The sequence below is a fragment of the Lepidochelys kempii genome, chromosome 2 (assembly GCF_965140265.1).
Source record: "Lepidochelys kempii isolate rLepKem1 chromosome 2, rLepKem1.hap2, whole genome shotgun sequence".
Classification (NCBI taxonomy): Eukaryota; Metazoa; Chordata; order Testudines; family Cheloniidae; genus Lepidochelys; species Lepidochelys kempii.
The window spans coordinates 263,194,509-263,220,910 of record NC_133257.1 but is presented as its reverse complement, the minus strand read 5'-3'; the positions used below and the strand labels follow the sequence as shown (position 1 = coordinate 263,220,910).

Here is a 26,402-nt window from a genome sequence, read left to right as displayed (position 1 = left end):
AATGGCTGTCCATCAAGCCAGCTCTCAGCTGGAAGGAACAGACTGTGGCCTCCAGGTGTCAGTATAAGAAAGAGCCTGTACTCTGTAAGCTCCATTAACCAGGGGTAGTTCTGGCAAGCGGAGATATTTTTAAACGTCTTATAGCTCAGGTTCAGAGTCTAGGGTTTCATAGGACTTCCCTTGTTCCACACAGTCAAGGACAGGCCATCCGTTTAGACCCAACACGTCAAGTGATTAAATTCTGTACTACCTGAAGATAGGTGCAGAGAGGAAGGAGTGTCTCATGGTCAGAGCAGAGGCAGTACTGTGCCGTGCATACGCGAATGACACATGTTGTATGCCCCATGACCAGCCAGACCCACAGAACGATTCCATCTACTCCCTGAACAAAATGACAGCCTCTGCACAGAGAGACTTCACATGCACTGTACGTGCAAGGCCATTTTGCAAGCAAGTGTACAGTTGCATGCCTGACTCAAAATGTCACAGCATGCCACCGAGCAAGTGTTTGTGTCAGGACACCTGGGTTCCATTCCCAGCTCTCACTGATGGGATGACTTTCCCTTAATGTCTCTTGGGTCTCAGTCTGGAAGAGGGGTATAGCATTACTCGGCCATCTCAAAGGGGATGGAGAGAGAGTCTAAAGTTAGTTTTTGCCTTTCCAGAGCCCCCCCCTTTCAACCAGGGAATCTCTAAGCACTTTGCCAAAACACCATCTTATTTTCCATTAGGGAAAACAGGAAGTGGGTTTTTGCCTCTTCCAACTAGCTTCATTTGTATGCAGTATTAGTGAGACTTAGTTCCCTCCCTTCACACAAGGTTATGTGACTTACAAGACTCGCCACCAATATTCACTGCCCTCTTCTGCTCTCCAGAGCGGCTCACAGAGACAGTGTAAATTAACCATCCATATTGTCCTTGACCTGGAGCCATTCCAGGCCAGGACAAGTAGGGCTGAATGAAATGAAGCTTTTGCAACGTTTACTTTGCACTAGGACCTGGCAAAAGCTGACTCAGCATATCCTCTATGCCCCTTCATTTGTGCTTTGTTTCCCTTTCACAAAATAAAGCAGCTGGGCACATCCTGCTTTATGCCTTCATTTTAAGGAGAAGATTCAAAGCATTTTGGTCTGAAAGTGGTGTACTCTTTAGGCACCACTCTGTTTCATGGTTTATTAAAAGCGTTTTTTACCTTAAAAGAAAAGTCTGGGGGGTGGATTGGGGCAAATTCTACCCTCTGTTAAAACTCTTGCATTTAGAGACAGAACAGAGGGCAGATAATTTGGCCTATTGAGTCCATCTGTGAAACTCCACTGAAGTCAATTGGTAGCTGGCGTGTATGTGAGTATACTACTGGATCCATTGTTACCACACCCCACTTTGGGGGTCCACTGTGTTCTAGAGAACAGTGCTCTCAACCTTTCTAGACTGCTGTAACTGTCTGATTTGTCTTAAATACCCACAAGTTTCACCTCACTTCAAAACTACTTGATCACAAAAGCAGGCATAAAATTACAAAAGTGTCCCAGCAAATTACTACTGAAAAATTGCTAACTTTCTCATTTTTACCATATGAGAAATTGGAATGTAATTACTGTACTTACATTTCAAGGTATGGCATAGAGAACAGTATGAACAAGTCATTGTCTGTACAAAATTTGTTTGTACTGACTTTGCTAGTACTTTTTATTGGCCTAGTTTTACAACAGGCTACATATCTAGAGGAGGAGTTGTACCCCTGGTGGCTTGAAAAGGTCTTCTAGAGATCTAGATGTAGAATCATAGAATATCAGGGTTGGAAGGGACCTCAGGAGGTCATCTAGTCCAACCCCCTGCTCAAAGCAGGGCCAATCCCCAACTAAATCATCCCAGCCAGGGCTGTCTCAAGCCGGACCTTAAAAACTTTTAAGGAAGAAGGAGATTCCACCACCTCCCTAGGTAACGCATTCCAGTGTTTCTCCACCCTCCTGGTGAAAAAGCTTTTCCTAATAGATAACCTAAATCTCCTCCACTGCAACTTGAGACCATTACTCCTCGTTCTGTCATCTACCACTGAGAACAGTCTAGATCCATCCTCTTTGGAACCTCCTTTCAGGTAGTTGAAAGCAGCTATCAAATCCTCCCTTATTCTTCTCTTCCACAGACTAAACAATCCCAGTTCCCTCAGCTTCTCCTCATAAGTCATGCGTTCCAGTCCCCTAATCATTTTTGTTGCCCTTTGCTGGATGTCTTCCAATTTTTCCACATTCTTGTACTGTGTCCAGTTTTGGGCCCCACACTACTCCAGATGAGGTCTCACCAATGTTGAATAGAGGGGAATGATCACGTCTCTCGATCTGCTGGCAATGCCCCTACTTATATATCCCAAAATGCTATTGGCCTTCTTGGCAACAAGGGCACACTGTCGACTCATATCCAGCTTCTTGCCCACTGTCACCCCTAGGTCCTTTTCTGCAGAACTGCTGCTTAGCCACTCGGTCCCTAGTCTGTAGCGGGGGATGGGATTCTTCTCTCCTAAGTGCAGGACTCTGCACTTGTCCTTGTTGAATCTCAGATTTCTTTTGGTCCAATCCTCTAATTTGTCTAGGGCCCTCTGTATCCTATTCCTACCCTCCAGCAGATCTACCACTCCTCCCAGTTTAGCGTCATCTGCAAACTTGCTGAGGGTGCAATCCACACCATCCTCCAGATCATTTATGAAGATATTGAACAAAACCGGCCCCAGGACTGACCCTTGGGGCACTCCACTTGATACCGGCTGCCAACTAGACATGGAGCCATTGATCACTAGCCGTTGAGCCTGACAATCTAGACAGTCTTTCTATCCACCTTATGTACCCTGGTTGAGAACTACTGCTCTAGAAGGCTGAGCAAATCCCCCACTGGTCCCCCCCCCCACTTACCTCTCTTCAGCAGACTGGCTCTGTAGCGCCCCTCAAGGGTGCAGTTCCACCGTTCGAAGCGGAACTGGTACTGGCATTCCAGGGCGCTCATGCTGATGGCCTCCACGAGGGTCTCGGCCACCCCTGGATCCCGCCTGCACATCCTGCGCTGCTTCTTCTCCAGCTTCAGGCGGTCGCACACTTTGTAATGGGCCTTGACGGCAGCTTCCTCCATTTCTGAAGTCAGAGGGAGGATGGTCAGAGGTTCATTCCCAGTCAGCCTGTGAAGAGACCAGGGCACAAGGTTGGGGAGTGACAAAAGAGAATGGACTAGTCAGAAAAACAGCTACCATGCTCAAAGTACATTCTAGCATCTCCAGTTGGTGCCAGCCACTGGCTGGAGACCCTGCCTCACGGAGTTGGGGGGTGAAAAGGAGAGAGACACACAGCACATGTACTGCATTATGGCTCTGCAGTCATTGGGTTCTATGCAATGACCCCCCCTGCTCTCATAACTCACCCACCTTCAGGCCTAGGTTCAGGTTATGCCACCAAGAGGCTTTAGTTTTCAAGTTTGTTCCTCTAAGTTAAGTGATTTGGGAGCTTGGGGGGGTGGGGGGGAAAATAGGTGTCCCATCCCCTTCAAGCACAAGGTCCTTGACTTGTACAATGTGCAACAAAAGAAGCTAGCATACTGTTCCTGGTGTCGAGTGACTGGCTGCTGGACGCTGACCAGGCTGGCAGCGGCCCCAGGGAGTAAAGAAGCTGCAGGAACATCTGCTGGAAGCATGAGCAGTTTGTTGGTTTTTCTAACAGTAGCCAGCTCTCCTGGCTCTGCCCTCTTCCGGCCAGGTGCCAGTGTAGTCAGTCAATGGGAATCACTATACAGGGTTTTGAGGGACCTGAAGATGCATTTCCCCCCAGCCAAAAAGGAAGAATTGCTAAAGCCAGAATTAAAAAGCTTACTGGAACGTTTCAGCCCTGGACAGACACACACAGAGCGAGTGCGGGGCTGGGCGTTCACCTTCACTGAAGCATACTCTGTTGGTTTCAGAACTTGCAGACCCCTAACAGGGCCCAATATGGGGGGAGGGCAGCAAAGACAGGGCAGGAAGAAGGGGAGGGGGAAATGGACAACTTTGAGTTAAAAATAAGGTTCTAGAACCTTAAAAAGTTATCCTTTTGTTTTAATATTTAGGAGGAATTTCATGTTAAACATAGGGATTCTCCCTACCAAGCAGGCAATCAATCCCCAGCCAATAGCTGGAATGCCAAGATATTTCTTTACAAACAAATTTGTATTCCAAGTCCTGATCTGAGCCCCCACACCCAGCTGAGTTGACTGAAACATTAAAAGCCACTTCATAGAAGTCCATGTTGTTCTGTGGGATTTAAAAAAAAAAGGGACCCATTGTTTCTCCAAAATTGTTTTGCTGATTTTGTTGAAGGTTCTCCCCCACCTCTTGGCCACTTTTGAAGTATTTGTTTGTTTTTTTAAATGACTGAAGGAAAAGGGGACAAAAAGAAATAAGGGGGAGGCACTGATAAGTGAAAAAAAAATCAAAGAGTGAACAAACAACTGAGTGAAAGTATTCCAAAAAACTAGCCATTTTCCCCAAAGACTGTTTTCAAAAAAGGTAATTTTTAAACCTCTTTGTAAATGGGATGTGGATACAACACATGCTCCGGGCCCTTTACTTACTAAGGAAAAGGGGCATCCAACCTCACTGAGGCAGGGCTACTTGACATGAACACGCAATATTTATGTGCTGCAGCAAATTCGGTGGGCCATTCACCATGTGTACCCATCAGCACAATTGCCTGAACGGTTTGTTCCTTGACATTTCTACAGCTAACTTAGGAGGCACATGCAAATCTAAGAGAAAAGAAAAATATGGGGGGGAGGGCATATTTTGTAAATCAAGTCAGCCTCCAGTGACTCATCTACTTGATCTGGGACCACTCACTGCAATATTCCAGAAGATGTACACCACCAGGATTGTGCAGCAGTCGGATACGACAGATGAGGGGGACATACATCTACATGGACAATATGGCTAAGATTTTATAAAGTGACTGATGATTTTTGGTGCCTCAGTTTTCCAGTGCCCAAATGGACTCCTTAAAGGGAGCAGATTTTCAGAGGGCAGGTGCTCAGCATCTTCTGAAAATAAGGCCCATTCAAGGTGCCTAGTTGAAAGGGGGGGGGGGTGGAAAAAACACACACACACCCGGCTCCTGAAATTAGTCACTAATCAAAAAGCTCAGGCTTTAAAGACAGTACAGAGATAGCAACACTCCAAAACCCTCAGTCAGTTCAGGCCTTTAGCAGTTGCTTGGGATTAGTGTTTGGAAAGCCAGAGAAATGGTAAAATATCAAAGCATTAAATGGATCAGTGGTAACCTGAATGTTTTAAGTGCTCTGTGCAAAGAGTCTTTGCAGGATGCTTCCAGGATTGACCATGGGGGCTTGTGGTTGATAGCCAAGGTGATAGGACAACTCTAGTTTGTAGGTTTCCACCCTTGCCACCGGTTCCTGCTCACCCCCTTAATAAAATTTTACAGAAAGGTGCCTGAATGACATCTCCAAAGATGGAACTTGACTACCATGAAAGTCTAACAGCTCATTAGCTCAGAGTCCTGACTAGTGAGTAGGGGGGAAAAAAAAAAAAAAAATCATTCAAGTCCACTCTTTGGATTTCAGCCTGCTTGCCGGCCCTTCTCTTTGCTCAGCAGCCTAGGGTTTGGCATCACTTCCTCCATATCCTTCAGAAGTAACTTTGGACCTTAAAAGCTGGTCTACACTCCAGGGGCTATTGCAGCACTGTAGCTAGAACCCTGCGGCATACTCCAGTTCTGAAAAAAAGCATGTAACTCCACCTTCTTAAGCAATGGTAGCTAGGTCAAGGGAAGCTAGGTCTACATCTGGGGTTAGCTGGGCAGAGCCACAGGGTTCTGGGGGGTATAGATTTTTCTCCACATTCCTGAGTGCCATAGCTACGCTAACTTAAAATGTAAGTGATGACCACGCCGAAGCTTCAGAAAAAAAACTCCTGTTTTGCTCAGTTCAGTGAGAAAAGACCCATCCAACGAGCATGATAATGGACACTTATCACCCAACCCAGCTTCATGGCTTTTTTGTTGAGGTCTGCTTGAGGCCAAAGCAAGAGAACAAGTTATAAAAAGGGGTCTCGTGACCAAAGCAAGTTTACAGGGTCAGTAGCAGTTGCTGCTACTTGACCAACAAAGGCCTGTCGTCCCATTCAGAAAAACCAAACCAAGAAATGAGGTGGCGGGGGGAGAAAAAAAAAAAACAGTAAAATGAAGTGTGCGCCTCTCCTAGCTGTTACACAGAGCCTGTCTTCCAGGCGAAGGACTCCTGGGGAACAAACGATGCAGAGTAATATGCATCTGTGGCATGAAATCTATGCCCATTCCAGCAGGGGGTGCCACCCTAGCAGTATCAGGACTTTACTGTGACCGTTCCAAGGGCTGAGGTGGCATTTTCAAAAGAGTGCCACCAACACACCCCCCCCCCCCGCGCCAGGGAATGTCAGTGCCGGTGCCTGAAATGCTAGCTTAGGGCTGCCACGGCAAGGAACCCTTATAATCCATCTAGTCCTTTTACGCAACCTAGGCTGAGTGAGGTCTTGTGAGGCCATGGTGTCCAAGTCAGATGCCCTCTGGGCTCTGCACAGAGGCTGAGCTGTTCCTGCCCAGGAGTCCGGGGCTCTGTCGGGGTGAAGGAAGTTCATGTATGCTCCCCCTGTGGGAAAAAAATCCTCAGCTTTGGTGATTAAACTGCCACCTAGGAGGCTACATGCAATGGTGTTATTTTGACTTGAGGGGGAAAATGCCCTTCCATTAAGTCCTGGACTGAGCCCAACTGCTTGTTTATCAATCAGGTGGCTCTAAGAAAAATTACTTTTGGTCCTTAAGAGGGAGAGTGGGCTAGTGGGTCAGGCACTGGACTGGATGTCAGAGACCTGGGTTCTATTCCCCACTGCCTGCTGTGACACTGAGCAAGACACTTCACCCTACTGTGCCCCATCCCACCCTTTGCCGGTCTTGTAGTCTTTTTAGACAAGACTCTTACTATGCATCTCTCCCCCCAGCACCTGGCACAATGGGGCCCTGATCTTGGATGTGACCTCTGGACACTACAGATAATTTCAGCGAAAAGTCTAGGATGCATTTGACAGTAGAGGTGTTCCCGGAACAATCCCAGCTCCCCCCCCCAGGAGGTGGTTTATTGTTAGTGGGAACAGTTTCTAATAGTGACTGGATTTATATTAGTCATGTTTCACCATTCAGTCTGCATCTTACTGCAAAATGCAGTGCTTAGTTGGGAATCATTAAAGTTAGTCTCATCTCTTTTTAAAGAGACACTGGCATTATATCTGCTTTCAATATTGCAATAAACTGTTGGCAAGTGGTACTACCCTGGATGCTCAGTTGTGCCCAGCCCTACAATGCTAAAAGGTTTCCCCTCTAATATCAAATTGCAGTGATCCATGCTCTAATATTCAGAGAGAGAGAGCGCAAGCATGCGCGCAGGGCTGGATCTTGAAACTTCCAGCTTACCATAGCGTGCCTCACACGGACAGTGGCAAAGTCCCTAGACAGCTATGTATTTGTGGCAATATGGATTTGCCTGAACTTCTAGATAGATGCTACTCCCCAATGAGCCCTGGTTTTAGACAGACTCTAAGCTAAAGCTTTAGTTCTCTGCCTAGCAAGAGGATTTGTTGGTGATCAGTCCAAGCGGGACGAGAGAGGCAAAAGCACTCCCAATTTGACATAAATCGGGAGTTGCCTGAGCCAAGCAGAGCCACATCACTGCAAGAAAACTGCTTGGCTATATCTGCCTGGAATGCCAGGCCTGGTGAAATCCAGCAGTCCACTCTCCGCTTCCACAGGATTTCTGCACGACACCCCCCCCTCCCCCAGTGGATCTCTTTCCTTTTTACTTGACTACTTTGCCGGCAGTTCTACTGCCTTTGCCAGCCCCTCTTCCTTCTGACCTTCTCCTTTCTCCCAAAAAGGCTTTGAGAGGCAACTCTGTTGTATCCAGTATGAATGTATGTCACAGCCCAATGACTCTGCAGAGCACACAACATAGCCCAGTGACTCAAGTGAAGGAAGCCAGACACTAGTTCAGACTGGACCATGTGGAACAGATCTGATGTCTTTTCCTTTCAGCTTTCCAGCAATTCCAAATTGGGATTTTCCCCTCCTCCCAATAACTTTCCTAACTTGGGCCCACATCATACCCCCTTCTACAAAGTAGAAACACTACTTAGTTTAATGGGTCCAATTTCTCTCTGGGACAATTACATGGACTTCAATGGAGATTAATCTGGACATCTGTTTGATGCCCGGCCTAGTCTTTGAAGGCCAGTAATTCATGAAGCATTCACCACAGTTGTTTTCACTAGTCCAGTGCTTACAGAAAATACTACACCAGTGAATTGTAACTAGCTATTTAGTTGTCTGTAAGAGGAATACAGCATATAGCTCTGTTGTAGACATGAGAGGTAAACTGAAGAGATTTTTGATTTTACCAATACAAGTCATGGGGAACCTCCCTTAAGTTATTTCAGGTTTCCCGAAGTAGCCATCCAGCTAGTATGTTCAATAGATTCCAACTTACAGAACAGGAGATGCTTATACCAGACTTTCAATGCGCAATCCAAATTGATCCAAAAAGCCATCAAGAAGTCCATCACCATAAAAAAAAGTAGCAAACTTCCACCATTCTCTGAACTTCAGCACAAAACTGAAATCCCCCCCACACACACTTTGGCTACCACAAAAAACCCCACCCACCACTTACCCCCATGCCACAATAAGATTCCCTCCAAACCTCAGCCCAGATTTGTTGGCCTTCTGGGTGTCTCAGTGCAAGTCAAGCACCTTGCCCCTCAAGAACATCCTGTCAGCAGCTCCCTCCGTTATAAATTAAGGGAGAGCTAGGTGGAAAGCCCCTATTGATTTCTCCCTGTGTCACACCACCACAGAAGGGGGCATTGCAGGTAGACAGATCCCACACCACTTTGGTTTGGGCCTCTGAAACACCTAACACAATCTCCTCTATCTGGAAACTAACAGGCATAGAATCATAGAATCAGGGTTGGAAGGGACCCCAGAAGGTCATCTAGTCCAATCCCCTGCTCAAAGCAGGACCAATTCCCAGTTAAATCATCCCAGCCAGGGCTTTGTCAAACCTGACCTTAAAAACCTCTAAGGAAGGAGATTCTACCACCTCCCTAGGTAATGCATTCCAGTGTTTCACCACCCTCTTAGTGAAAAAGTTTTTCCTAATATCCAATCTAAACCTCCCCCACTGCAACTTGAGACCATTACTCCTCGTTCTGTCATCTGCTACCATTGAGAACAGTCTAGAGCCATCCTCTTTGGAACCCCCTTTCAGGTAGTTGAAAGCAGCTATCAAATCCCCCCTCATTCTTCTCTTCTGCAGGCTAAACAATCCCAGCTCCCTCAGCCTCCCCTCATAACTCGTGTTCCAGTCCCCTAATCATTTTTGTTGCCCTTCGCTGGACTCTCTCCAATTTATCCACATCCTTCTTGAAGTGTGGGGCCCAAAACTGGCCACACTACTCCAGATGAGGCCTCACCAATGTCGAATAGAGGGGAACGATCACGTCCCTCGATCTGCTCGCTATGCCCCTACTTATACATCCCAAAATGCCATTGGCCTTCTTGGCAACAAGGGCACACTGCTGACTCATATCCAGCTTCTCGTCCACAGTCACCCCTAGGTCCTTTTCCACAGAACTGCTGCCTAGCCATTCGGTCCCTAGTCTGTAGCTGTGCATTGGGTTCTTCCGTCCTAAGTGCAGGACCCTGCACTTATCCTTATTGAACCTCATCAGATTTCTTTTGGCCCAATCCTCCAATTTGTCTAGGTCTTTCTGTATCCTATCCCTCCCCTCCAGCATATCTACCACTCCTCCCAGTTTAGTATCATCCGCAAATTTGCTGAGAGTGCAATCCACACCATCCTCCAGATCATTTATGAAGATATTGAACAAAACCGGCCCCAGGACCGACCCTTGGGGTACTCCACTTGATACCGGCTGCCAACTAGATATGGAGCCATTGATCACTACCCGTTGAGCCCGACAATCTAGCCAGCTTTCTACCCACCTTGTAGTGCATTCATCCAGCCCATACTTCCTTAACTTGCTGACAAGAATACTGTGGGAGACCGTGTCAAAAGCTTTGCTAAAGTCAAGAAACAATACATCCACTGCTTTCCCTTCATCCACAGAACCAGTAATCTCATCATAAAAGGCGATTAGATTAGGCAGGCATGACCTTCCCTTGGTGAATCCATGCTGGCTGTTCCTGATCACTTTCCTCTCATGCAAGTGCTTCAGGATTGATTGTTTGAGGACCTGCTCCATGATTTTTCCAGGGACTGAGGTGAGGCTGACTGGCCTGTAGTTCCCAGGATCCTCCTTCTTCCCTTTTTTAAGGATTGGCACTACATTAGCCTTTTTCCAGTCATCTGGGACTTCCCCGGTTCGCCACGAGTTTTCAAAGATAACGGCCAATGGCGCTGCAATCACAGCCGCCAATTCCTTCAGCACTCTCGGATGCAACTCGTCCGGCCCCATGGACTTGTGCACGTCCAGCTTTTCTAAATAGTCCCTAACCACCTCTATCTCCACAGAGGGCTGGCCATCTCTTCCCCATTTTGTGATGCTCAGCGCAGCAGTCTGGGAGCTGACCTTGTTAGTGAAAACAGAGGCAAAAAAAGCATTGAGTACATTAGCTTTTTCCACATCCTCTGTCACTAGGTTGCCTCCCTCATTCAGTAAGGGGCCCACACATTCCTTGGCTTTCTTCTTGTTGCCAACATACCTGAAGAAACCCTTCTTGTTACTCTTGACATCTCTGGCTAGCTGCAGCTCCAGGTGCGATTTGGCCCTCCTGATATCATTCCTACATGCCCGAGCAATATTTTTATACTCTTCCCTGGTCATATGTCCAACCTTCCACTTCTTGTAAGCTTCTTTTTTATGTTTAAGATCCGCTAGGATTTCACCATTAAGCCAAGCTGGTCGCCTGCCATATTTACTATTCTTTCGACTCATTGGGATGGTTTGTCCCTGTAACCTCAACAGGGATTCCTTGAAATACAGCCAGCTCTCCTGGACTCCTTTCCCCTTCAAGTTAGTCCCCCAGGGGATCCTGGCCATCCGTTCCCTGAGGGAGTCGAAGTCTGCTTTCCTGAAGTCCAGGGTCCGTATCGTGCTGCTTACCTTTCTTCCCTGCGTCAGGATCCTGAACTCAACCAACTCATGGTCACTGCCTCCCAGATTCCCATCCACTTTTGCTTCCCCCACTAATTCTACCTGGTTTGTGAGCAGCAGGTCAAGAAAAGCGCCCCCCCCAGTTGGCTCCTCTAGCACTTGCACCAGGAAATTGTCCCCTACGCTTTCCAAAAACTTCCTGTGCATCTACATGCACATCATGGAACATTCGTGTCATGTGCTAGCAATATACAGCGTTTAACCAGTAAGATACTGAATTCAGAGTCAATTCAGGATAGATAAGTCTCTGGGCCAACTCCATCCTCAAGGTCAGTGGCCCCCCTCTGACATCGATGATCATCATCCCCTCTGGGGGCTGGTTTTTGCAACTTCATTTTCCCTTAGTTATCTTCCTCAGTGCTCTTTTGTTCAGAGGGTCCTCCTTCCTGCATTCTCTATGAGGGGCCCATAGGGCCGCATCCTTGCCCTCCTCTTCTTTTACTTCCCATCAGGTTATCCTTTTGGGTGCCCTCAGCCATCTTTACATTGAGGCCTGTCAAATCCACCTCTCCCCTGCTGGCCTGTCCACTTCCATATGATTCCCTCAGTCTTTGCCCTCTCCTGAAGTTCATGGCTGGCATATGATGGTGGGTTAATTTTGCCCCTGAAGTGTAGATGCTTCACAGCATGAGCTGATAATGCTGAACTTTTGCTTTGAACTTTGGGAATTCATGACTTGGCTTCAGTGAGATGGTGAAGACCAGTTGGACGAGTTCTCATTACGGTGCATTCCTGTATAGGACCCGTAGTACCAAAATACATACAGCAAGGCTATTTTTGCCTCCTGCCAACCAGAAGTAAACATTTTAAGCTTCCATAGCCCTCAAAAGAGCTTTACAAATAATAAGTTAAGCCTGACAGCACTACTTTCAGGTAGGGCAGTACCACCCTTTTACAGAAGGGGAAGATACAAGCCCATGTATGCAGATACTCAACAGCAGAGCAAGGAACCAAACCCAGGTCAGCTAGTTCCAGTACTTGACCTTAATCACAAGGCTATGGGCTCATCCACTCGAGAGAAGCTCCAGTGGCATAGCTACAGCCCATAGCATAGACTGCTTACTACAACAAAAAGTGTTTTCCCATTGTTGTAGGAAAGCCACCTCCCCAAGCAACAGTAGCTAGGTGGATGGAAGCATTATTCCATTGACCTAGCTGTGTCTACACCAAGGGTTAGGTAGACTGATACCCAAATGCCACACCCCTCAGCAATGTGTTGATCTAAAGTCTAAGTGTAGACTAGGCCCCCAAACCTTCTATTCCTCACAAGGCAGCTTGTTCTGGAAGCTTCCAGGGCTGCTTCCCCCATCCCCACCCCAAGTCTTTATTTTAACTAAGGCTGGGATTTTTGGTTGCAGAGCAGAGATTTACCAGCATGGAAATGTGAGAAATGTGCACATCTAGACTCCAGCTCAACTGGTCTTTTCAACATTCTCTTGCTTGTAGCATGGCTCATACCAGAAGGTTGACCAGTTCCCTGCCACATGTCAGCTTTGGAACCACTGCCGCATTCTTCAGTTTTTTGTTTTTCGATGATTACATTCACTCCCTTGTTTGGGAGCTTCTGGGTAGCTTGGCACCCCACGCTCCCAGTGACCTAATTCCCCTGGAACAACCCATTTTGTTTGTAAGCGAGTAGGGTTTTGCCCCCCCCCGCCCTTCATCCTCTCAGGAATGAGACAACCATCAGCTAGATTTATGGAGGATTTTTACTCAACTTAAAACCTGCTGGTGAACTCTGGTGCCAGTGGAATGCGTGGGCCAGGGAGCTTTCACTCACAAATTTAAGACAGCATTAGCTTCACCCTCTGCAGTTTGTGCCAGGAGTTATATTCTCGCCTCAGTCTTTTCCCTCATCCACATTGGTTGGCCAGCTCCATGGACAACCCCCTCTCCACCCTCCTGGAGAATTCTTAGCAACCCAGAACTGTTAATTATTCTAGTGATACTTTTTTTGGCTTAAGGTTATTCCTTCTGGCGTGGATCCCACTAGATCGCAGGCAAAGCGTAGCTGTGGAGTGTTGGTACAGGGAGGCATAAGAAGAAGCAATAGGCTGAGGGAGGGGGAGTTTAACCCCTTCAGTGCCCCACTGTTTGGGACAGAGGCTCCAGAATTAGCTGCAGCAGAAGCTAGGACATCTCCCACCCCCTACTTGGTTTGCTGAAAACAGCAGCTAAGAGACAGCTACAAGTTCGACAGTTCAAGTAATAGACATCCCCTCCTCCCACCTTTGAGTCAGCAAGAGAAGGCAAGGCTGATGTGAGGGTTGTGACCAGAGATCTTACTCACAAGAATGGGTAGTCATTACAGCAACAGCGTACAGCCATGGGCTATGTTATCTGTTGGCATAAGCCAGTGCTGCTCCATTGACAAACAGAATTACATCAATATAGTGCACTAGAGATTTTAGCCCAAGAGCTTTCCATGCTTAGTAGTTTCATGTGTAAAATAAAAGGCACTCAAAATTCCAATTCTCCAAAGTGGCTACAAAGGACACAGCAGGTACAAAGGACATGAGCAAGGGTATAAGGTCCTTTAGAGAGGCATCAAAATCCAACCCCCACCCTATCCAGGTCTGCACCCAGCATCTCTGGCCCATCTATAAATGAGTCATCCCCACTTTAGTCACCTACCAAGGTGCTAGGTGTTGCCTATGGTTATTTTCACGTGGCCCTCCTGTTAATAAGCAATATTAGAGCACATCCAAAAGGGTTTTTGGTTATTAGGACCCTGCTGCTATTAGGACATAAGTTTATAGGGGAGCCACTTCTACTTGGATTACACAATCTACTGGATTTAGGTACTAGAATGGTGACAGTTCTGCTCTTTCCAAAAGATCTCTATGCAGAAGAATAAATGGACACAAATCATAACATTCAAAAACCGGTAGGAGAACACTTCAAACTCTCTGGCCACTCAGTAAAAGATTTAAGGGTGGCAATTTTGCAATGGAAAAGCTTCAAAAAACAGACTCCAAAGAGAAACTGCTGAGCTTTTGAATTAATATGCAAACTAGATACCATTAACTTGGGTTTGAATAGAGACTGGGAGTGGCTGGGTCATTACACATATTGAATATATTTCCCTAAGTATCCTCACACCTTCTTTTCAACTGTCTAAATGGGCCATCTTGATTATCACTATAAAAGTTTATTCTTACTATATGTTCCATCCAATGAAGTGAGCTGTAGCCCATGAAAGCTTCTGCTCAAATAAATTTGTCAGTCTCTAAGGTGCCACAAGTACTCCTGTTCTTTCTAGGAGTCAAGCTAGCCCTCAATTCTTCAGGACATGGGCATTTGTGGCACAGCTCCAATAATCCTTGCAGCATGCCATGTGTTAATGTCAGTCTCGTCTGTCCGCTCCAGTGCCAAAAAACACATCTGACTTTGTAATGAATCACTCATTTGTCTCCCTAACACCTCAGCCAGCCTTTTGTTAAGCCTCGCCTCCCAAATTTAAACAGCTCCGTGATGGACGTCATGCAAAGCACTGGCCTCTCCCTTTCCACGCTCCCCCAATCCTGCAGGTCCTAGAAATCCTGCTTTCGTTCAGACGCAGAGAGTTTTCTAGCCCTGGCTCAGCCAACAAAGATTTACAGAAGGAAGACTCCTTGTGGCAAAAGGCAACAGTTTCCCTAATGGCCCAGAGATATTAAGTAGCGTGTTTAGAGCACAATAGTTTAAATACGATAAGGGTTTAATGGAAGTCTCAAGCTTTGGCTCTCTATGCTTATTTGAGCCTTCCACAAAAGCAAAGTTAGATAGAAAGCTCCTATTTCTAACATAGTACCCCTGGTTTTGGGGGGGGCCAGAAATACTTCTGGAACAGCCTCTCTCCTTGTATTCGGCACTTGTGTGCCACAGGTGGAGATAAGACTCAGCAGGGTTCACCCAAACATTTGGGAACCGTCAGAAGAGGCTTTAGCCTTGAGCTGTGCACAGCTGAGCAGAAGGTGCATGAGTTTCCATCCCAGCTCCTCCAAACAGTTCACCCATCCCCATTTTACCGTCCACAGCGATCAGATCATAGAGCATTTGGATGGTTGAGCAGTTTGACACATCATCTGCTCTATTTCGGGAGCAGTTTACAGCTCTGCAATTCCTCTGCCGCACAGCAGCGATAGCTATTTCACTCAGCCACTGGCTTTAGTGTCATATTATCCTGGAGGCAGGTTTAAAAACTGAACAGGTGAAAAAACAAAACCTATGGGGCACTGGAGAAACCAGGATGCATGAATGGGGATTATGCCTCTGGGATGGTATAGGCTTTTCTTACTGAACCCAAGAAGGGCAGTGGCTGGTTCTGTCCTTAGTAAGTTAGGAGAGGAGGCAATTAAGATACTCCTTCAAGGGAGACTGGGGTATTTACATGCTTTTGAAGCGAATCAGTGGAAGTGTTATTACTAACAATTTTCAGAGTAACAGCCGTGTTAGTCTGTATTTGCAAAAAGAAAAGGAGTACTTGTGGCACCTTAGAGACTAACCAATTTAGTCGCTAAGGTGCCACAAGTATTCCTTTTCTTATTAATAACAATTGTAATTAACAAGTGATATGCACCCTACTGTTTCTGGGCAAGCACAGTGTAAGCAAAGCCCAGCTAGTCAATGGAGCTACAAATTTATACCAACTGAAGACCTGGCCCACTGCTCTAAGAGATTCCCTCGTTAGGTTAAGTATCTGTGCAGGAGGCAGAGCCTTCTTGGGACCAGTCCTGGATTGTGGAATGAACTCACTCAGGAACTAAGGACCACTGCAGTGGCTTTTGGCTCCAAGTGGCTTTTTGGCTCCCCACTTTTGGCTCCAAGCTCTAACAAAGTGTGGCATTACACTGAAAACCCTATCAAGGTACCACTTCAGTGAACACACCCCCCTCCCCATAGGAGGATAAGGAGAGAAAATATGAACTCTGATAGACTAGAGAGAAGGTGGGTGATGTGATCTCTTTTATTTGACAACTTCTATTAGTTAAAGACATGCTTCTGAGCTACACAGAGCTGAAGGGCTCCATCAAAAGCACGTCTTTCACCAACAGAAGTTGGTCCAATAAGGAAAAAAAATTCTCACCCACCTCGTCTATAGAGCATCCTGGGACCAACACAGCTACAGCCACACTGCAAACAATGCGATAAGATATTCACCACAGTCCTTAATCTGCTACTGGAAGGTGCTCACCTCCTCTGGTCATGAGGGTGGTGTAATAACAGATATACAAATCCATTGGCAGCCTTCTGGAGAAGTAGCTGGGGAGTCAGTATGAGCCAGGGAGAAGAGCAATGGATAAGTGGCTCTTGAACTGCCCTGTGGTTTAACTTTTGGTGTTGATACCTTGTGGGAGGAAGGAGGAAAGCAAGTGCTTTGTGTTGCATGCAGTCTTCCTTCCAAGTGATGGATGTGGAGTTCAGCAGCTCCTCAGAGGGAATCCTAGCTACTGCTCCCAATCCTAAATAGCAGCAAAACGTAGGACAGTGACATCCTGCCTCCCCAAGAGTGTGATGGAACTGAACAGCTTAGAAAGAAGCACATTTGCAGCTTTAGCAAGGATCATCACCTGTGTAGAAGGGCAGTGATGTTCGTATAGATCTACTGATTGAGCTAGAGAAACATGGATTGCCATGATCCCATGAGTACACACAACTAGAGGGAGACCAAATCGGATCCAGACCTCAGCTTATGTTGAGTCTTGCGCAGCCAAAACAGATGGATGCAAGGCAACACCAAGACCCTGATTCAGCCAAGGTGCTTGAGTACATGCCCAGCTTCACGCATGCCAGTAGCTCCACTGACTTGACCGAGTTCCATGCCTAGAAGGCAAAGGGAGGTGAAAGTTTGCTGAGGCCCCTTGACCAAGTCCATGATAAGCCTTAGTAGAAAACAGGGGAGTCCTCCAGACCCCTGCCTGTCACCACAAGAAACCACTCCTGCCCTTCTTACCCGAGGAGAAAAGAGTGAAAGCAAGGAATGTGTCTGAAGTGTTGATATTTTCTGTGCAACCTTGGACATGTCACCTAGAGTAGGATTTTCAAGAGGTGGTGAGTGGTTGCAGCTGGGCTGGTCATGGACTTCAATGGGAGCTGCTGTGCATCATTCCTAGACACCACCACGTGTAAAATAGGGAAAACAGTCCCTTTCTTACCTTTGGTCTCAGAGACCTCTTTGGGGGCAGGGGCTGTGGCTTACTTGGCATGTTTGTACAAAGAGCCCCAGTTTCAATTGAGGCCTGAGAGTGGAATGAACAAATTGATGCTGATGAGTCTCTCCACGCTTAGCAGTTGCACAGTACTTTACACAGAGTGGTCAAAATAAAAAAGATCTATTCTCCAAAAGTCACAGACTGGTGTATTAAGAGAAGCATTTCCTTCCTGTATTGATTATGTATCCAATATATTAAGTTAAACCTCCACCCCCAAAAACAGAATCAACCGAGTATTAAACATAGCAAATTCCAATCAGACTAGGGAAAAACTTAAGATCTTAAAGTGGACATTTTACACAATTAGCTTGCTACTGGTAAATTCCTTCAGTGGTGCCAATGGCAGATTTTCACCACCTAAAATAACCCAAAGCTGTTGATTCAGGAATGGTTGCCATCCCAAATTAGATCAACCCAAATACAGAGGCCACAAGGTGGTTGTGTTACATCAAGATTATGAATTGAATGGGCTGTGTGTCAACTAGAAGGGGTGAGACTGCAGATGAGAAAGCCCTATCACAATGTTACCCATGATCTACTCCAACACAGGATTGTTCCCTATAGTGGTCTGGAACCAGTTTACAATATGGTTCTTCTGCCACATATCTTACAGAGAGTTTCTACCCTAAAGAAACCAGCTTCCCCCTCCAAGAAAAAAAAGCCAGCAACTTGGATTGTGGGAGTCCATATTTCTCTCAGTCACTTTGCAAGACTCTGCCCCTGCAGTTGCCAGCCCCATAAATGCACCAAATTGGGTCCCTGCCATCACACCTCTATCTAGAGGTGCTCAGCAGGCCAAACTAGGCCTCTGGCTACATCCATGTTACCTCACTGCCTTAAAAGTCATGCCTTCCAGGACACCTGTGCAGACACATCTTGGGCCCACAGGTCACACTATTATCATTGAAAGATCAAAAAAAACCAAAAACACTTGGCACATATTGCCTATAGAATTTTGATTTAGAAATCCAGGAGACCCAGCAAACATGAAACCACACAACTCCATTTCTACAGAGACTTTTCAGAAACTGCCTTTTAAAATATATATGTGTCCAGTCCAATAGCTTTCTTGAGAAGTGCCCCTAGTCCCACGAAGGACTTCTGTTTTTAGTTATAAGCCCTGGGGAAACAAACCTAGAACATTCTTAAAAACAGTACAGCTTTAGAACACTTCCCCCAGCCCCACTCACCCCCCATTTAGAAGGTGGGCCAAAAAGCTACTAGGATTTCAAGGAGTGGCCATGTCAAAGGAAGGAGAGGGATTTATACACCTAGTGTCAGATTCTGAACCTCAGTACAGGTGTGCAACTCCCAGTGAAGTCATTGGAGGTGTACACACTCTTACAAAAGGTTAGCATTTGGCCCATTGTCAACAAGCCAAGAGGAGACCTCCTGAGCTAGTTAATCCCATCTTCTGCATAAAATGAGAACTCTCGCCTCCTTCCTGAGCCTGACCAGGGTATCTTTGCCCATAAGAGGTTTGTAGAGATTAACTGGGGACCATGGATATAAAAGCATGAACTTTGACTGCTCCAGCAAATGGTTCTACAGCTCAAGAGATGGTAGCAAACATAAGCTTGTCACTCTACTGCCAGAGGGAGACAAGGAACTAAACTGGATTTGGGTGGGTTACAGTGGATGCCATTTCTCCAATACCCAGCTCTACAACAGATACTCTGTGCAGCTACAGTAGTCCAGTCAGCTACTGCCATCGGATATGGCATTTCACTGGTCTTCGGAACTGGTCGCTGCTGTGTGCTGTTGGACAGCTACCAACATTCCCCCTCCTTTCAGTTGTGTGGAAGGTAGAATTCCCCCACCCCTTCCCTAAACTAGTAAGGGACAAATGACAAGGAATCTGGGAAGGCTGGAGACAGTGGCAGGAATTCAGATTAAATTCTACCGTGCATCTAGGGACATAAATGTAAAAGAGGGAAAAACCTGGAAAGCTGTAATGCCAGTAAGTTAGAAGCCATAACAAATTGAAAGCAGTGAAACAATCCCCCTCCTAAAAACAAATCTATCCTCCTGCATGGACTAGGATGACAAGACCTGGAACATAACATTCAGTTCATCACCAGAACAAAACAAAAAAAAAAAAAAAAAAAGACACACTAGAGTATTCAGAGGAAAGAGGTCAAGGGGCTGGAGATCTGCAGGGAAGGCTTAACTATATGTACAGCTGGCTAACTGATGAGTTAGGAGGGTGTTGCTAGCATAATGGCAGAGCTAGCATGTAAATACAGATGGAGGGAGAAATTTAGAAACTGGACAAATTTTAGCTAAACAAAATCCAGGCGGAGGATACTGAGAGTTTATACAAAGGCCAAGGAAGTGGTGGAAGCTTCATTGTCTTAAGACAAACTGCTAGGAAATAGTGTACCTATTTAATTCAAGAAGTTGATGCTCCACAGTGAAGTTTCATTACAATGCTCTTTTAGCACCAAGAGCTTCTCCTCTGACTCTAAGACCGAAGGTGACTAGTGATGGATATATACTTTCCAGTCCAACTGGAGTTCAGTGAATCAGTGCCATCTTTGTTTCTCCTTTCTGAAGTAGTTCTTGGAATTGCTTGGGTCTTCCAAGGAAGACAACTCATCAGGTGCCTCTTACACAGAGGCTAAGAAGTCCTCCAACATTCTTTACCCTGCTCCCCAAGCTAGAGAGAGTTAAGCTGCAAGTCTTACCACCTCAAAGCACTGTATGTGTAACCCACCCTTGCAATCACAGATCAAGCACAGCAGCACCTCAACCAAGCACTTTGACCATTTGCTATCTGCCAGTGATGTTGGTTTTCCAGGGACCATCACAGCAGAAGCTTACTGCTATTGGATTACCATTCATGCATCTCCTGAATGAATGGCAAGTCTATACAAATCTATTCCCCCACCATCAGTTAATTTAAGCACAAAACAAAAAAGATAACCCCTTAGAATTGTGATTTCCCTCCCCACTACAATTTTTCAGGTGAAGGATATCCAAGTTTATTTAGTGTTGCCACCTTCAACAATGAATCAGCAATTCTGTTCTCACTTGCATGGAAGAGAAGTGGGAGCAACTTCACTGAACTAACATGGGTTTAATAAAGGAGAATCAGGACACCTAACTCTAGAGATGAAAGGAGCCATCTATTATAGCTTCTGAGTTAAGCAAGAACATTAGCCAAGTTGAAAGTTTCTTTAAGTTGGAGGGAAATTCCAACTAAATAAAGTGACTACATTTCCAGAGTATTTCAAAATGATAAAACTGGAGGGTACAGCTTAAAAATAAAGTTCAACCTGAAGTATGTGCAAATTATAGAAGAGCTACACCACAAAACCAGAAAAAGAAAAAAAAGTCTTGCATGTGGTTCAGCTGAGTTGTGTGTAAACACTCAGGGTTTCCTATAACACAATATCTAATGCAGAAGGTTATGTACAAAGCAGACTTCTACTCAGTGGCTAAGGCAGGGGCAGTCAATTTTTTCCTTCGAGTTCCAAATTTCTTTGTCAAGGAATAGTGAAGGTCCAGACTCCAGAGAAAAACCAATTCATAATAAATACAAATATTTTGGGGTCTGTTCAAAAGCATCTGGCAGTTGGGATTTGGCTCACTGTCTGCCTATTGACTACCCCAGTCAAAGGAGACACTATACCAGGAAACTTGCAATAGGGTATGGACATGACCATTTAGACATAAGATAAGCATTGGACTAAAGACCATGGTGAGGTCATCTTGCAGCCTGCAAATAAACTGCCTTGTGGACCATCAAGCTAGTTTGCTACTCCTACTGGGTAAAGGTCTTCTATGCTGGCCTGCACCAGATACTTCAGGGGGAAGGTGCCAGCACTTTTTGCCTTTATATGAAGCCTCAAGAGCAACACTTGCATCTAATTGTACAATAAAATAGGTGTGCATGCATGGGGGGCACCTTCCCACCCTGGGAGAAACCATTTTAATCGGTGTCAGAGCAGCAGCCGTGTTAGTCTAAGGTGCCACAAGTCCTCCTTTTCTTTTTGCAAATACAGACTAACAAATTTGAGCATAAGCTTTTGTGAGCTACAGCTCACTTCATTGGATGCATTCCAAATAAATCTGTTAGTCTCTAAGATGCCACAAGTACGCCTTTTCATTTTAATTGGATACATGTGAAGAGCAGAAAATACCTGCTGACCAGAAGTAACTCAGCTATTCGGAAATAAAACAAATTTTAGGAGTTAGGGAATTCACTTGGGATGAGACACCCAGGTCTGAGCCCCTGCTCTGCCAGATTCAGAGCAGAGCCTCGAACCTGGGTGTCTCATCCTGGGCAAGCGACTGACCAGTGGGAGATGGAGACCCAGCCCTGCAGCCTTTTTCCTCCAAAAAGCTCAGAGGGTCACAATTTTGTCCCAATATGGGAAAAATTCTCACCTGAAAATTTCTCTGTTCAGCTCTGCCATTCACACAGATCATTAGAAGGTCCCTGCTGAAGCTAAGTAGAGTTTAAAAAAAGTTTTCATTGCATGATAATTGGGAAAGCCAGAGTTTGTGGTGCACATTAACCTACTTCCAAGGTTTTCCTAGTAGGGCAGGGGTGGGAGGTCCTACTTGATCAAGTTATTCAGGGGTTAGAATCATAGAATATCAGGGTTGGAAGGGACCTCAGGAGCCTTAAAATAAACTGTCAAATGTTTCTTCTTTAATTCTATATGTCCCAACTTTTTTAGTGGGTGGGAGAAAGGTGGACTCTATTGAGGACAAATTCTTATAATTCCTGATGTCGGTCTAGCTTGGTATGGCCCACTGAGAATTCAAACAGCTATGAAAGGGCCCTGTGCAACCAGGAAACACACTAATCTGCAGCCTGTATGTTCGTAAGCCAAAAAAACCAGTAGGATTTACACAGTGGTTGCCAATTAATTCCACTGTTCTGAATGGACATCAAGGAACTGTTACAGGACCTTCGCTTAAGTAAGCCTCCAGAAAGAGGTAAATAGTAGAAAATAAGTTGCGTTATTGAAACTGAAGGTAGGGTGACACTTTAAGGCCTGGTCTTCACTCAAGAGTCAGATTGACCAATCTGCATCACTCAGGGGTGTGGAAATATCTACACCCTTGAGAGGTGTAGTTAAGCAAACCAAACCCCTGGTGTAAACAGAGCTAGGCTGATGGAAGGATCCTCTGTCAACCTAGCCACTCTCTCTCAGGGGCAGTGGATTTTCCACAGCAGTGGAAAAACCCCTCCCATTGGCATAGTGAAGGTCCACACTGAAGTACTACATTGATACAGCTGCAGTACTTCAAGTTGAGACAAGCCCTAAAAAGGCAGAAGGTTTCATGTTCAGTGGTCTTGCTATTATCCATTTAAGTTGCAGAATCTGAAAGTCCCACTCCAGAAGCCTTTCTAGAGAAAGGCTGTTGCTGCCGTAAGCTTGTCTTCAGAAGGCTTGGTAGTGGTAGATCTCAATATCTTGTTATTCTTCAGGGTTGTCTTATTCCAGTGCATGACAAAGGAGGAGGGTCACATCCTCTGGAGAGCAAACCAAACCATTTACAGGTTGTCCCCCCTCACCCCGTCTCCCCAAGGTGGGAGAGGTCAAGAGCCTGGGATGAAAGGACCTGAACGGGGTCAGGCTTTCCTCTCACTCACTAAGCCATCTGCACATCATTAAGGAGTCCCCACCTGAACTCTATGGATTCCAGCCTGCTCCTTTCTTGCAAAAAGCAGGTCATTTTGCAGCTGGAGTTGAGGTCAGTAGTGGGACAACAGGACATACCCTATGAAGTAAGAGGAGCCACAGTTTAGTTAGTATTCCCAGTCAGATTGCAGCTTCATCTCAAAGTACAAGTGTCCCCCTTCACCCTCACTGCAAGTATAGTGTACAAAAAGGAATCCAGACTGCTATCTACATAGATGCTGGGTGAATCACTCCATTAGTCCAGTGCTTGTAAACCTAACACTCCAACCCAACAAAGATTCTATTCCACTTTGTTTCCTCCACCCCACCCCACATACCATAGTCAAGCTATTTCACAGCAGTCCCTATGGAGCTGGGTTGGTGACAGGTGCTAAAGATGGAAAGGAGGTGCTGGGGGCGGGGTCAGAAGAGTGATGACTGGCACGTGGCTACCCACTAGATGTCTCTGGAGTTAGGGGGAAGGGGGAGAAATAGAGTCTTACTCCAGCTACACTCAGGAGGTAACCTCAAGATCACGGATCATTTCTGTGCATGCATATCCCAAGGGGTTGCAGGAGTCAGCCACTGCCTCCAGCAGTAGTGTCAGGAAGACAGGAAATAGAGTTCTTAAAAATTTGTGTTAGCTTAGAGTGAAGTTTGAGCACACAAATTCCTAGCTACAAGGTTTTACTTCTAGTGCAATCAGGACTGGTGGGCCTGTTCTGTTAGGTAAAGAACCAAGAAAGTCCCTGCTCTAAAGAGATTCCACCCTTTGGTAAGGAAGGATCCCAAGACACTGAGGGTACTTTATATTGCAACAAAAAACCCACAGCACCAAGTCTCGGACTAGAGCCCAGGCTGCGGTGCTAAGAACAGCACGGGAACTACCAAACCGCAGATGTTCTGGTCCTTTGTAACCATGATCCACGTGAGGTGCCTGGAGCCCAGAAAGCAACTCCTCTCTCCCAGGGCTCTTGTGCCAACTTCAGTTTGACCACCTCATTGGCTTTAGCACAGTGTTGAGACAGGGATGCACCTCCCGCCATGTAATACATGTGCTGTTGCATGGTAATGCAACCAGAGACCACAGCTTGCTAGCTAGCAGCTACTGGAGTGTGTCAACCTGCAGAATGTAAGGGGACTGTTTCCCCCCTTACTAACATTCAGTGGGGGGTGTTTTAGTTGCTAGCTCCCAGTACTAAAAAAAGAGGGAAGGGTTGATGGGGAATCAGGACCCTGAGACAGACAGCCCCCAGGAACAATGAGGAGAGGCCAATGCTCCAGGTCAGCCTGAATGACCGGGCAAGCAGGCTAATCAGAGAGTCAGGAGGCCAGGGAGGTCCTGTCCTTTGTGTGAGCTGGATTTGCCTGGGTTAGACAAGAGTGGAGCTGAGCTAAGGAGAAAGCAGGGGTGCAAGCTGAGCTGGGGAGCAGAGCTGTGCCAGATCCAGTGAGAGCAGACCCTGTCCTGGGAGCAGAGCTGCAGCCCCAAAGCCAGAGGCACAGCCCAGAGAGAGCAGACTTGCCCTGGGAGGAGAGCTGCAGCAACCAGAGCCAGAGGGGCCAGGAAAGCAGCCCAGGAAGCAGGTCAGTGCTGGGAGCAGAGTCACAGAAGCAGCCTGCAGAGCAGACCTGTCCTGGGAGAAGAGCTGCGGCAACCAGAGGCAGAGGGGCCAAAGAAGCAGCCCAGGGAGCTGGAGGCAGAGCAGCAGCTGTGCAGAGACTGAGTGGTGCAGCTGGGGCTGGAGCAGTCCGGAGCTGGGTGCGGTGAGCAGCTGGGGAGAGCGAGGGGGGACCCTGGGCAGTGGGCCCAGCACAGGGAGACGCCTCAGCCAAGAGGCTCTGCAGGCCAGGCTTGGATCATAACTCCAACAGGGTGGGGGCGACACTGGGAAGAAGAGTCCTACCACTTGGAGCCTGAGAGTGTGTGGCCACCACCAGAGCAAGTGTCCAACCCACGGCATCCCTGCAGCACAGCCAGGGCCGGAGCAGAAGACCTGGGACTTACAAGAAACAGACTGAACTGCCTGGATTTTCCACAGACACTGTTTGTGATGTTCCCTGCCACAGAGCGGTGTGATGGGTTTCCTTTAACCTATCTCATTCCTTATTCTTTTTAAAATTAATTGTTGATTAAATAACTTGCATTTGCTTTAACTTGCATGTAATGGTCAGAGAAGGGCCCAGTGCAGAGAGAGTACCCTGGAGCGGGGACACTCTAGCCCCTGTCCTAGGTGACCACAGCAGGGTTGGGGGTCAAGCCCCCCAGGAATCCTGGGCCCAGCCTTGTTGGGGTTATGAGGACTCTGCCAGACAGGAGAGTGGAAGGGGAGTCCTCAGATCCTTTTGCTAGCCCATTTCACTGGTGTAGTGCAGAAGCCAGGAAAGTTCCCCACAATAGCGGGACTATTCCCCTGCTTACAAGAAGACAGCCTTTCACCATCTCTAGTGGGAGCAGGCAGATGTCAGCTTGCATGTGCTTAAGCAGTGAACCCCATGCCATAAATTAAGGAGTCAGCCACAAGGTTCTGTACACCATCACTCCTGTCTTGCACAGTAGACACTGCTGCTTAAGATGTCCCCATATTGCTCCACTGCTCTGCTTCAGCTCTGGCAGGGCCATCTCCAGACACAAATGGTTCAGTTTTCTCCCTGCTATGCAAGGAGTATCAATTGAAATGGCTGCCTCTCCCTTCATAAGCTCTTGAGTATTGTAGGAGGGCTTGGCTCAGGAGGGAACGGAGGCTGACTGCACAGGAGCAGCAGGCTGGAGGTGCCTACCTGGGAGCTGGTTGCTAAGACTGGACAACTTGGGAGCTGGGAATGAAAGGCCAAGCATCAGTCTGTTGCTTGCAAGGAGCATCAATCTTTGCCCCTGGGTTTCCACCTATTGTGGTGGCCTGTAGGTAGGAGATCCATGTAAATCTAACCCTATGGGACAGATTAGAAGCCTTGAGTGCTGTGGTGCTCAAAAGCTTGTCTCTTTGACCAAGAAGTTGGTCCAGTAAGAGATATTACTTCACCCACCTTGGTCCCAGCATATGAGAGAACACAGCTACAACAATGCTGCAAAATGAACATTTGTGGTACTATTGTTTATAGTAACTGAAGAGCTTCAGAAGCTTTGAACACAACCAACAAAAACACACAGTCACCCACCCAGGCAGCTATGTACGTACATGACCATGTTTACCCACCCATTTCTGTACTGACGAGTCCCACCAAGGAATTTCAACCCCCTGAAGCCAAAAGCTTCTTAAGTCATGCTATGCACATGGTCAAGAAAATTGACAAAAAGTTACAAGAACTTCCATAGCAAGAGGTTGGCCAGAATCAGAACAATTC

At 46.6% G+C, this 26,402-nt stretch overlaps 1 protein-coding gene across 1 annotated transcript in view; it reads right to left on the bottom strand.

The window, feature by feature from the left end:
• Positions 1-26,402, bottom strand: part of WNT9A (Wnt family member 9A) — a 70,005-nt gene that overhangs the window by 20,752 nt on the left and 22,851 nt on the right. Inside the window, exon 2 of the mRNA XM_073329600.1 lies at positions 2,904-3,163. Within this exon, the coding sequence (XP_073185701.1) occupies positions 2,904-3,163 (260 nt within the window). The remainder of the gene's footprint in view (positions 1-2,903; positions 3,164-26,402) is intronic.